The following is a 13999-nucleotide window of genomic DNA, read 5'->3' on the forward strand; positions in this document are numbered from 1 at the left end:
ACACAGGAACACTCACCATGCAACACAACCTAGATTGAATTTGCACTGGTTTCCTGCCTTCATGCATTTGCTTCAGGAGTTAATACAAATTGTATACAGAAGCATCTTGACTTTAACATGGATCAGAGAGCTGTCTTCTCATGTGAACTCATTTTGTATTGACATCTGGTCTCAGATAATAAAGACAACTCTTACAAGACGTCACTCAGAGACGCAATAACTCCAATAGTTACATGATTTAATATAAGATGTATACACTTGTATTACCTATGCCAAGGAGGTTATGATTTCATCTACATTTGTTTGTTTGTTTGCAACATTACACATAATCTAAATATCAGGCATAGTTTGAGAAGAGATATTCATCAGTGTGTGTAATTTAGTGCAGAGCTGAATAAAAGTCTGGATCTAGTGAATCTACATCAGGTTTCATCGGGGGACTATTGGGCCTTGGCTGAGAAAGGTGCTCTACTGATCTTATTCAAATCAAGGTAATCAGAAAAATAATGTTTTATTCAACTTTTATCTTAAGCGGGTTAATATCAGAATATCACTGTCAGTTATAGAAGCCTCAGGTTGAAGGTTTTTATGTAATATAGATTTGTGCTCCTCCAGCTTGACTGACATCCAAATCCCCCACACAAAGGTAAAGAGGTTCACACAGGGAGGCCTATTGTCGGTGAGCACATTCTTCATCCGTAAATGCAATGTTGCTTTAACATTCAGCAGCAACTCCAGACATGCATCGAGTTAGAGAATAAAGCCGCACGCAATGTTCAGCTGAAAGTGAACAAACCTGATCCTGGAACAGCTTTGACGTGTTTCCATACAGCAATTAAATATAAACAAATTAGCGAAAGATTTCAGGATCACCTGCCTGTTGATGTGTGCATCACATGTGTGCTGCGACATGTGTTGTGAATATTCAGCATTCTGCACTCAAGCACATGCATGTGGCTGCAAATGAGCACCAGTCGGGAAAATCTGAAAACATCTGTTGTTGCGAGTGCTGCCTAAGAACATTTTGTCTGGATGACGCCACGCAGTAAAGATGATTTATTGCAGAGTTTTCAGCATGTGAGAGCATTAGTGCAGTTCAAACGTACAGAGATGAGCATCTGTAAAGACCCTGAGGTGTTTCTCTGAAGTCATGTGGAAGCTAAAGACCTCCATTGCTCAACACATGAGATCACCTGGTTTATATCAGCAGCACATGTGTCTTTCGATAACTTCCTGTTGTGTGTGGTGGGTAATTCTTTGTTTTTCATCCTGAACCAACAACTTTATGTTTACGATTAGTTCTTGACACATAACTCAGATCTCCATACCTGCTCCAGTATGGTCTTCCTCTTCTTGCCATCTGTGACGGTGGACAGCTGCATGTCTCCCATCTTCTTCATCTTCTCGTCCATGTCGATCTTCTGCTCCAGCTTGCGAACCTCGGTGCGCAGCAGTCGCACCGTGTCCTCCCTGTGATGCTGCCGAGCGAGAGCGGCGGCACACGCGGAGTGGATCGCCGTGATCCAGTTCTCCAGCTCCGTCTGGCCGGACGTCTGACAAAGGAAGAAGGGAAAAGGGAAAAGGGAAGGAAATTAGGAAACTGGACAGCTAAATGAATTGAAATCACAACATTACCCTTTAATCTCATCATCATTTAATCATTTATCTTCTGTTTCTTTGACTGAATGTCGCCGTGGACAGATGCCATGAATTTAATTAGATACATTTTAATATTACACAATGGTCCCAGTGGCGGATCACTGTCAGAGCTTGACAGTGTGGCCTTTAAACATGTCACACATGAAACAAACACATGGACATAGGACTGGCTTATCTCCCACATGGCTAAATGTCATGAACATAACACACACACACACGCACACACACATGCACACACTCACGCACGCACGCAAGACCCTGAGGAGAAATTATTGTGAAATGGTTTATGAGACTCTGTTGTTTGAGCCGTAACCATGAGTTTGAGCACATCAGGTTTAAAAGGAACACAACAGTTATGTCACAAGCATGTTTTGAATTCCAGTGTCTCTGTCACCTGGAAGAGGAATGCATCCCCCACTGAGTTGCTGAGGCAGAAGACGAAATTTTTCTTCGGATGTTCCGGTACGGCCTGTACGATGCTGTTCTCCACCCACAGCGAGTGCTTGGGAACGCTGTTATGGTCGATACCCGAGCGGCCGTCCGAGTCGTACAGGAAAAGGGTGCAGCCTTGAAAATAGAAATATATGGGGAAGAAATTTTGTTAAATTAATTTATTCCCTCTTTTGTATTGAAACCAATGGCAAAACAAGGCTTTATGAGCAAATTTACGAACAAAAACAACATACAAATACAATTATGGGTCTTTATTGATGCTTACATGTAACATGAGTTCAGGAGGAATAGTGGGAAAAACATCAAATGTATTTATGTTTAGAGGGACAGGAGGGATGCAGCTGCAAATGCTGCATCTGCATTTTGAGAGTACGAGATTGGATTAGATACGGCCGCGCCGTAAAATTAAAATGAGACGAGGCCGGGGAGAAGCAATGTGAGGCCACACATGAGGGTGAGAGCAGAGGCGACAACCAAGGGCACATAGCGTGTGAGGATGTGATGTGATTACAGTCTAACAGGATAGAGGGAGTGAGAGATTTAACAGGCCAGGTTACCATGTTTATCTGAAGTCAACATCACAGCTGCAGGATTTTGCCTAAAATAACATGTTTTGTCATTTGTTTCTAAATACTCTGATCTGTTAGAAACCAAAAGATATCGGTAACTAAATGTGAGAGTGGTTTGGTTTTGGATGCAGGAGCATTTAAAGTGCATGGAGAAGACTGTGAGAGGTCATGACAAGGGTTCTGATGGTGTCATGGCCTGATGTGCTCAATACAGTGTAATCACATGGTCACGTGTCAATCTGGATCTTGATGGAAACCTGCTGCTCAAAACTTTCTCTCAGCTCTCCATAGAAGACCTATCAGTGCCTATGCATCACCTTTCAGAGAAACCCAGTAGTGTTTCCACTTGCGCCTCGTTGCAGGTTCCACCTTCTTGTTTTTCTTATGAACCAGGAAGTTCTTCACGGCCAGAGCTCCTGCCTTCCTGACCGTGCCTTGTGCACAGCCAATCAGAGCGTCCGATGGATACGCGCTGCTGAGGGTGCCGCTGCTCCGCTCGTCACTCACAGCCGACCCAGCCTCCTCCGTGCAGTCCCGACCCGGCATCTGATGAGAGGGTCGTTGAGAGATGAAGGGATTTTAAACATACTTTACTATATTTTGAAAAAACTTCACATTCACAAACATAGAAAAATGTCACTAACCCAGGCCTGATTGTCCAGCTCCTTCCGGAAATTCTCGTACACTCCCCCCCTTCCTCCCTCGCCACCTCTGCCCTCTCCTCCTCCGGCGCTGCTGCTGCCGCTGTCGCTGCCGTTGAAGACGCTGCTCTCGGTGGCCGAGTACACAGAGAAGGAGGCCGACATGGCTTTACAGCGCCGTGACACCAGCTCTCCGTCCCCGTCGATCTCAGTGGTGACGCCATCGATGCCACTGTCGCCGTACTCGCTTCCTTCACCCAAAATAGCAGAGATGTCCTGTCGGCCCAAAATACAACAGGTTAACTCGTGGATTATTAATGTGTGTACCGAAACTGATGTGTCTGGGTAGAAAAATATGCACCGGTGAAAGAACAGATAAACGTAACAGTAATATATAGTGAGCACTGTATGAATGACCAATCATGTCAGTCTAAAGGAGAGGTCATAATACAAGAGGTCATTTCACTCCAGTTGCAAGAATCAACCTGACAGCTCATGCTACACACAGGGTCTCTGGGTCTATGTTCGTATATGTGTGTCTTTGGCTGTGTTAGTGTGTGTTTGTGCACATATTTCGCCGTGCATTTCTTCAATGGACACTTTCCACTTCAAGCTGCAGGGTTTTCTGTGCTTTCACACTTTTCCTTCACCAAACACAGCTTCCTTCTGTTCTTTTTTCTCCTTGTTTTTGCCGTGTTGTCGATCTATTTATATCCCATCTAACATCCCCCTCAGCCTGGCTGGATGAATTTGTAATGAGCACTTAGGGTGCACCGCCATCCAAGGGCGCTTGGAGGTTCTGGGAAGGAGTTGAAACAAAAGCCTGGTTTCCCATTTCCCACTTCTTTCTTTATTTACCAACTTTTTCTTCTTTTTTTCTCAACCATGACACATGGAAATTATTGAAAGCATTTTATAATTCTTAATTCTCCTGATGTGGTTTTGTTTTGGTCCATTGTATCTCGTATTAACTGGGTTATGGGTGCGACATCACAGCGTCTTTCTCTTTTACACTTTGAGTGAGTCTGCTTTTGTAAGATAAGCCAGTAAATTATGATCCAAGTGTCCCTGTCTGTGCGTATTTACAGTGTGTGAGTGGCTGGTGAATGAGGCAGAGAAGATATCATGCTTTATTGCTTTCATTCCTGGAGGGGGAATGGAGAAACCAGGCCATCGCCAGACAAGTAGCCCCGCAGTGACTTTGTATCTGACTTCTTTAATTTCCCACTATGAAAATACACAAAGAGGAACACACACACCACCGCAGAGTATGAGCAAACACAGGAAATGTCTGTAGTCAACAAAATGTTAATTGGATTGACTGGTGTCCTCTGTCATGCCTGTGAACCGCCTGAACTTTCTGGATACTACTGGTAAACAAGGTCCTCTCTCTACATGAACGGGTCCTTGTTCCAGGAGGGAGACAGAAGAAAAAGACTCTTAACCTGATTTTGTATTCATTTGCTTTGTATATCCATTTAAAAGTCAATGAAACGCAATCCAACCTGGGTAGTTTGTGCACGGCGTCCCTGGAAAGCAGGGCACGGTGCCGCCGGAATGCCGAGGCCTCCCAAGCCCTCGGACAGGCAGTGGGACCGTCGGCAAGGAAGCGTGAACGCTCCATAGCCGCCAAGATCCTCCTCGGTCGGAGACATCAACCCCTCCTCTCCATCTCCGCAATCAGCCTCTCTCCGGTTTTTAGGGTAGCGGCTCCTCTGCCCCCTGAGGCCAGGACTCTGCTGGCTGCACAGATGGTCCAGAGACGATGCTCTCTCAGCGGAGCCTGAAATGTACACAGGTGGTAAATGCAGGGCAGTGTGTGTATTTTGAGGGTTGTGCATCCTGTTTATTGTTTATGTTAAACATTTGACGGGTCATTTACCCTTCACCATATCAGTGTGTCCTTGTATGTGTGTATGTGGGTACCAAGCCCATACATTACTCTACCACCTGGGCCAGCGCTCAGACCTTCAGGAGATAAGGTACCAGCTCGACCTCCTGCTGTGATGCTGAGCTGCTGCAGCTCCTGCACAGCACCAGCTACACTAACAAACCCATCATCAACTGCAACTGATGGACGGCAGATGACCTTCAATCAGTAGACGTGACTTTCTCAGATGATTTCTCAGTGACTCTCTGTGATTTATTTCACCTCCCTCCCCCTCATCATCTGTAAAGTGAATCAAACTATCACTTTATCAAACCATCAGTCACCGTCTCTTGTGCAGTGATGCTTTTTGAAAAGAATATACTGAGTAAAAATACCTCAGTATCTACTGTATTGATTTAAAACATGAAATATAACATGGCAGTTATGAGACTACATAGAAATATATATAGAGTTTGCATGGGTAACAACGGATATGCTTCTGATTGAATACAAGAAAATAGTTGGGATTTATTATGTAGGTTTACAATAAGTATAAGAAGGTTTTCTGTTTGAATCCCTGTTCAGTCGCGATCTTTCTGTGTGGAGTTTTCATGTTCTCCAGTTGTCTGTGTGAGTTTCCCCAAATACTCTCTCTTCCTCCCACAGTGCAAAGACATGCACATTGGGGTTAGGTTGTTAGTTTCCACATATTTGCTCTGTGATATGTCCAGACTGGACCCCGCCTCTCACCCAATGTCAACTGTGATTGGCTCCAGCTCAACAGCCCTCAAAGGATGAGCAATGTAGATAATGGATTGGTTTATCTTAATGTGTGTTACAAATAGTTTCCCATCCTCACCTGCACTGGGGCGTGTGAACTGCTCCTCCTCCTCCTCTTCTCCTCCGACTATGATCTCCTCAGTGCTGGTCAGGTGCTCCTGGCTCATGTCAGACATAGAGAACTCCAGGCTGTCTTCTCTCCACATGTCCGCAGACTTCGAGCGCTTCTTTTTAAAACTGCCTCCCTCTCTGGGGCCCTCGGTCATCCGCTGGAGGTACCTCTCCTCTCCGACAGCGTCTCCCTCCCCCTCTCCCATGGAGTCCTCTCCCCCATCATGGGCGATGGTGTCCGCCTCTGAGGTTTCAGGAGTCGGTGTAGCCAGCTGGTCGTCATCTTGCTGATAGGACTCCGGCCTCATGGTCATGGCAACGCGCTGCGTCCAGTGAGGGTTGATGCCGAACTCTCCAAATTCATCCGTGGCCTCGAAAGGTTCCAGTCCGTTCTCCGCTAACGACTGTGGGATGCTGGGAGTGCTGGAGGAACGAGTTGACGCCTCAGAGTTCCTGTGCTCCTGCTTCACTGAAGAGGAGATTCGGGAGCGGCGGGTGATCGGCTGCTTGCTGGAGAGACGGAGTGAGCGGGACGTGTGCTTACGTGAGAGTGTTCCCGTCCCATCGCCATATAGACCACTGTCCCCATTCTGACTCTCCGCGTTTCCCATGATTCAACTGCAGATTAAAAAAAGAGGTTTCTGTGAAACATAGACATCTAAAAATGTTCTAATCATCATAAATCATTATTATAAATCTAGACCACGAGTACCTGTTTTAAATGTGTAAAACAGTGACTTAGTTGTTTTATAACTTGTCTTGTGCCACATCTGTGATTTTAGTGTGTGATCTAAATTTCTGCTTATGGAGTTCATCGATCTCATTCCATGGCAGATTCTGCCTTAATGCAGGAGGGGTGTGATCCATCAGATGATTCTTTAGTTTAAACAACACTATTCAACTGCAAGGTGACGCAACATGAGCTCTTTACAGGTGGGTATCAAAAGTTTAATTCTGGAGTACCATCAAATTATGACTACCTGTGCATTACAGATTCTTAGACCTCTATTGGGTATTTGATGTAATTCTGTGAAGCAGGTTTTGTTGTTAGTGGAAAAGCATGCATAATACTGGAAAACCTAATTTCAGTATTTGTGCAAAACTAAAAAAGTATTTTAGTTTGCTTTGCTTTTACTTACTCAGACAGAGAATTAATGACCTGCTCCAAAAACGTTCAAACCAAACTGCAGGTTGTCAAAAACCTTTCAGGAACTGTCCTGCCCTCTGAACAAAGACTGATCTTCACTGTCGGCTTTGAGATTCAAATCATGACCAGGTCAATCACAGACTTTCATGTCCCATTGACTAATGGTGGTGTATCAAGGGTATCCCGGATCTCTGGGAGTCCTTTGTGAGAGCTGAGCTGTCAGACAAATGAGAGGCATCAGGTTTCCAGAGTTGAGTTGGAAATTCCCTCGTCTATTTCTGGCTACTTTAACTGACCTGGACAAGTGGGAATTTGCTTGAGACTACACACTCAGGCGATGTAGCACAGGGACAAAAAAATAAAAGAATACGATTTCATGTTGAGCATAAACACGACTAACATCTCAGAAAAGGTCCCTACAGGTTTTGTTCCATTTAAGTACTCAGAATGCATCACAATCACACCCAGCGTATAGGGACTTTTAAAACTTGAAAAAGCAACTTTGTTCTTCCCTCGCGCATTTGAAAAAGTTGCATTTGAATTTAGGTCATTTAAAAGTCTTTGTCGCTCTCTGTGTACTTTTGGATCTAGACATTCAGGAACACTTGTTCTCTTGGCTGAAGCAACAACGGATGCAGTGGCCTCTGCAGTGAATTTTGTTGATCGTTAAGTAATCTCAGCTTCACCTCACGCTGTGTGTTACATAAGCGCACAGAGCTGCTGAGTCAACTGCTGTCAGACTGTTTGCTCGACTGTGAATCACACGGAATCAAAGCTACACCATCAGGATCTCAGTCGAGAGTCAACCTGCAGAGAGAGGCCGAGAAAAATCCTCCCCGAGACAAAAACCTGTTTTAACAAACTATATAATCCAAACAAACAAAATCTATTATTTATTTTAAAATATGATATATACCTAAATAAAACATTCAAAAAAACTGTTAGGATTGTACAATGCACGACAAAATAAAACCAAAGCAGATATTTTGTTGCTACCTGTGGTTAAAGCATCTGCACCACCAGCATCCTCACATCATCGTGGTGTCGTCTTTCACCGGACGCATGACCCTCCACACATCCTCAAACGGTTGAGTCGGTTTCGCCCTGAGATGAACAGGAAAAGAGGGAGGGAAGTGTTTCAGTGCAAAGCTCTAACAACTTCAAAGTGACCCGACATGTAAATCACGCACAGAGGAGGAGACGGAAGACGAGAACGCACTTCTAAAACGAGTGCATCTGCCAGTTGCATGACATGAGGCAGGTGAAGAGAGGCACTAGAGAAGGGATGAGGGAGGAAGGGAGTAAGGGATTCTGCGGACAGTGACGGTGCTGAGATAATGCAGTGAGGCAAAGTCAGTAACAATGAATACATATTTAAATGCACAAAACCTGCACACAAACTCACAGATGATCAGGAGCACAAAGCACAAAGCAATCTTCTGAGCCCGACGGGAGGAGACAAAAACTCACAAACAACCTTAGTTTCTTTGAACTGCTCCCTGAAACTCATTGGCAATGAGGAACCTTGCAGACGTGTACAGGCTTGTGCACAAAACATTTTGGGAAAACACCCCTTGTTCCCTTGAAGACAAAGATAGACGGGCACACACACACACACACACACACACACACACACACACACACACACACACACACACTGAAATGACAGAAGATGAAAGCTGCCACAGAGTATGATTTTCTGCTTAAGACTCAATTAAATGATCCTTACCAACACGACCTAATTTTCTCTAATACCAGCCCTGAGCTGCTTAGAGTAGACCATGATTTCCATAATGTGCTATGTATAGTGTGAAGGTATTCAAGTGCTGGCATGTCTCGCTTGCGTGTAGATTTACACATATTTTCCGTTCACAACCGTGCAGAGAAAATTTTAATTTGTACGTGTGATCCTTCTCACTTGGCTAAGATACGTTTTTAGCAGTTTAGCTGGGAAACTGGGTTCTGCAGACACGTTTCAGATTCTTCAATAAAACAGAAAAGTCATGTAAGAGAAACTTTCATGTGTAAAAATGTAATAAAAATTTGATTTCATACACTCACTAACATCTTTTTATACCTTTTGCTAGTTTTATGTTTTTATCCTAAGTCTTTGTTCTATAGCTAACGTGTTATTATTGATCTCTATGTCTTTGATTTTATTGTGAAGCACCTTGAGGAGAATTTATGAATGAAAGGTGCTGAATATATCAAATGTATTATTATTATTATTATTATTAGTTCCTTAGATGTGGCAGATTTTTTGAATCATAATCAATTAATTATTCTCAAGGAAGTTTGGGAAAATGTCAAATTAATTTTGGCGGATGTGATAAACTATCTTTATCTGTTGTAAAGTAAATGTTGGCCTGTTTCAATTTTTCACATCTGTTGTAACATCTGACGTCACTTTTTTAAGAGCATAATCGCTTTGTTCCCTAGGATCTGAAGTGCTTCTGTTTGTTATGATTATTATGTTATTTTGACCCATATGACTGACAACAGCGTCTATTGTTGTGTTTAATGCCTCATGCTCTGTTTGAGTAGATGTAAAGTGCCGTAAAGCTGTTCCTGTTGTATTTGACTAGGTCTTGTCCTGTTAATTATAAGAACTCAGAGCACTCAGTTGCATTATTATTGATAATAATCAAAAAAAACACTGTTAATACGTTCATAGACATGAGAGTTCAGAAGAGGACGAGTAGAAATAACAACAAGAGACAGCGCTGAAAATATAAATGCATGAAAACCATAAACAGCACATTTTTTCCGAGGTCAGCTCTGAAATTGTGCGTGTGTGTGTGTGAGAGTGAGTGAGTGTGTGTGTTTGTGTGTATTCAAACTTAGCCACTGCAGCACATTTCACCCCTGCTGTGGGAAACAGTTACATAAGCTAAACTTGACCCTGATACCTCCCCTCCTCTTCCTCTTCCTCCTCTTCCTCCTGCTTCGATCTTTATTTCTCATCCATCTTCCAGCCTCCATTCTCCAACCTGCCTGATGAGATTTATCTCAGCCCACATGCTGAACGCCCACTCCCCCAAACACAACACACACATTAGCCTCCTCACATAATGCTCGACAGGTGCTGGATATTTGATTTGGAGTCAGGCCTGCCTCCCTTTTAAATCTGGCATCAGTTTACTTTGTTAATAATTAAGCGTATTAATAAAATATTGGTTATTAAATAGTGAGAGCGGCAGGTTGCATGCACCGTGCATCACTGTTGCTGAGCCATATGATTCATCTATACATCTGGTTGTGAGTTCAGTGCAGAGGATCTAAAAACACACACACACATACACACACACAAGCTAAACAAACAGAATAATTCTGCCTGACACAACACAAGGGAAATCAAACCGCTGCCTCTCTCCCGGCAGTTTACAGTCTAAAATGTTTAGTCTCTTCGTTTTACCTCTTCCCGTGCCCTGCAGCAAGGCATGGGAAGACGGAGAGAAGGGGGGGGGGGTAAAAACCCACATAGAGCTGAGAGGTGAGGCGAGGCCCTGGGCGGAACACACTGAGGTTCGTGCAGACAAGTGAAGGGAGAAAGGACAAAAACAGAAAACATATTGGGCGGCCGGGCTTTGAATGGAAGTTTGATATGGAAGAGTGAGAGAGAGGGCGGAGGAGATAAAAACTGAGAACGAGAGAGGCAGCGAGATAGAGAGACATTGGGGGGTCCTATTGTTTCTGAGCTTTAAGTGGATAAGTAGACATGTGCTCTGGCTGCCGCTCTTCAGGCTTAATTGAGGGAGCCGAGACAAAAGGGGGGAACATAATTATTCACGCTTTTTTCTCTCAGTCTCTCGTTCCCGCTCTCATTCTTGCAGTATATTAACAGACTGACAGAGTGTATTAACACAATGGCCTGCAATACAGCAGCTAAAGCATTATCACCACGGACACACACACACATACTGTACACAGAGAGACACACACTGAGAAGAAGAACAACCCAAAAAATATCTTTCTACAGAACACATTGTGGTTTCATTTTTAAAAATAACCATAAAACTCTGACTGTCTGGATTCAAATAGCTTCAAAATATATCATATCCAAGAATATGAGGCTGAATATTTGTCTCTGGAAGTGTCACTTCCCAACACAGTCAGACTGGAGCTCCTTGACTCATAGTGCCACAGTCTTATTCAAAGATGCTCATCACCTATAGGCTCTCACATCTGCCACCGAACACATGAAAACACACACAGGCAGGTAGCTGCATTCCAGCACAGCAAAGGCAGACGTGATTCCAGTAACGCACACCTGCACCATCCCCAGAGAAATGCGAGCAGGTATTCTGACTCACACACACACATGCTCTCACACTCTTTGGAAAAATACCAAAGGCCTGTCAGAACAGCCACGGAGCGGGAACACCCTGCTGCCCCCCACCCCCACACACACACACACACACTTTCATCGCCACCGCCAATCTTTTCATCTCTGCACCTGTCTCACCGCTCCACCCAACATGACACACGGCTCAGCTCTGCAGACTGAAACCTCCCATGACGTGAATATGCCCGACTGTACGACACTGTACCGCGGATTGTGCCAAACAGAAGCTGTCTCATTGCTTTCTTTTCTTTTCTCAGCCTGTCATAGACCAGACACTTCCTGAAACTGCAGCTGAGACCAGACACTGACTTCAGATTATGAAATCGCTAAGCACCTCTGTTACATACCCGTCATTCCCAAGAGACAATAACCCGTCATCAATAAGAAAAGACTTTGAATAATTCATCTTGAATTTGTGTGGCTTTATTTTGAAATGGCTGTTTTTAAAGAACAACTAGGATGACAATCAGGCCCCCACCAAGGACAAGCAGGCCCCTTAAATTCAATCAAGCTGCACCAAACTGCACACACTCATATATATCAGTTCCCTAAATATACTCCTTTGTTATGACAAGTTCTTTCTGGGTCCAAGTCCTGTCCTTCTACCAAGTTGCACGACAATACATTCAGTCGATTTCTGTGTAATCCTGCTGATAAACAGACAGCGGCACATTGAGTCTTGCAGCTAATAAATCATGTGAACAAGACTCCATCCATAAATAAGGATAAGGATGACGTGGTTTCCTATCCCGAGAAATGAAAGTGTTGTTTCAGCCTTGAGGTCTTTCTGTTCAAATGAAATTTAGCTCTTAGTCGAGGATTTTATTCAGTTCCTCAGTGTGTAGCCGACAGTCACTTTGTGTCACACATTAATATCCTCAAAGAGTCCCACGCCCGTTTTAAATGGAATAAATATGGTCTTTCCTCAGATTATAACAACTAAATGACGGGAGGCTTCGCCCTAAAGCCTGGACGCTTGTATCGTCTCTTTAGATCTGACAATAATCTATTGTGAGGTAGCCTTTAATTATTTAAATAATAGTGCTTCATGCTGAGTTCCTCCTCTATGTCCTTCCTGACTTCCCAATGAGGGATTGGCAGAAAATAACCCGACCTCAAAGAGACACTGAGGGTAGAAACACAAGCGACCAGTCTAGACTCGGCTGTAACCAGATCAGCTCTCAACCTTACACCGACCTCCATGACCTTTCTTCCGCACTCTTGAACCACGACCCCCGCCCCCCCCCCCCAACTGTGCCGCAAAATCCATGAAGCAGGACTCATCCTTCCCTCAGGCCTTCTTCCCGCAGCTCTTAAATACTGTATCCCCCCCCACCTCCATATAGGCAAGGGAGTGAAGTCGCTGAGGTTAACGTTCTCTCTGGGGGGGGGCAGACAAAGGAATTTCTGAATGGGAGAGACTTCATTCCTCACAAGTCAAAATAGACTACCATGGGAATCCTGGACAAGGTTTTATCAGCAAGTCTCCGCACGCTTCACAATCTCACACTTACTACACACTCGCAAACATGCACGTATGAACACAGCAGCTTCCTCGTTGCAAAGCTGCTTCAAAAGATTTAAAAAACACACGGTGAACACCATGGGAATCTGGACAAGGTGCATGAAGGCTCAGTGGTCCACACGCAGGAGGATAAGGGACTTATCTTTGGCACATGTCATTAAGTGCACACCTAAGTGTGTGTGTATTGTTCACATATATCTATCTACCGCTGAGATAACAGGGAGATGTGCTCTAAAACCATCCCATTGTAGAGATAGGGGTGCACACTCCACTGCACTCGCTCAGTCCCTCTGAGACGGGAATGTCTCAGACATCACTGGTAGAATTCCCTGGAAGAAGGAGATTAGCTTCTTATTCATCCTTTCGGGATCTGACAAGACATGTGCCACATCCCCCTTCCCTCTGCTCAAACACACACACACACACACACACACACACACACACACACGCACACAAACACACACACACACACACACACACACACACACACACACACACACACACACACACACACACACACACAAACAGTGTGCCTGTGAGCACAAGTCCCTGCTGCTGCTTAAGTCAAACAATTTTTTTTTTCTCTTTCTTAAGTGGTGAAAGACAAATTCTAATTCCTTCCTGAAGACCGCTTTCAGAAGAGGGACAAATCAAAAAGAAATGACAGAACAAAGCAGTGAGTGAGGAAAGAGGAGAGATATTAATTTCTGATGAATTTACTAACAGAGAAGTGTGGAAAAAAGAGTCAATATTTATCATTGTGGTGACAATGATAGGGTCTCTAACGGTAACAAATGTGCCAGAGAGCAACAAAATCACATTTAATAAATATAGCATGAGCCTAAAAGAAGGAGTAAAGACTGCAGCATCATCTGCAAAAGGTTTTACTGTAAAGTAAT

General features: G+C 44.0%; 1 protein-coding gene across 1 annotated transcript in view; it reads right to left on the reverse strand.

Annotated features, from left to right (window-relative positions):
• LOC133969986 (rho guanine nucleotide exchange factor TIAM1-like) overlaps nucleotides 1-13999 on the reverse strand; it is a 53164-nt gene that overhangs the window by 28171 nt on the left and 10994 nt on the right. Inside the window, exons 2-8 of the mRNA XM_062406751.1 lie at nucleotides 8227-8334; nucleotides 6052-6701; nucleotides 4828-5105; nucleotides 3326-3598; nucleotides 2999-3227; nucleotides 2054-2226; nucleotides 1329-1553 (exon numbers count right to left, since the gene is read on the reverse strand). Of these exons, the coding sequence (XP_062262735.1) occupies nucleotides 1329-1553; nucleotides 2054-2226; nucleotides 2999-3227; nucleotides 3326-3598; nucleotides 4828-5105; nucleotides 6052-6694 (1821 nt within the window). The 5' untranslated portion in view covers nucleotides 6695-6701; nucleotides 8227-8334. The remainder of the gene's footprint in view (nucleotides 1-1328; nucleotides 1554-2053; nucleotides 2227-2998; nucleotides 3228-3325; nucleotides 3599-4827; nucleotides 5106-6051; nucleotides 6702-8226; nucleotides 8335-13999) is intronic.

This window comes from Platichthys flesus, chromosome 15 (genome assembly GCF_949316205.1).
Source record: "Platichthys flesus chromosome 15, fPlaFle2.1, whole genome shotgun sequence".
NCBI lineage: Eukaryota > Metazoa > Chordata > Actinopteri > Pleuronectiformes > Pleuronectidae > Platichthys > Platichthys flesus.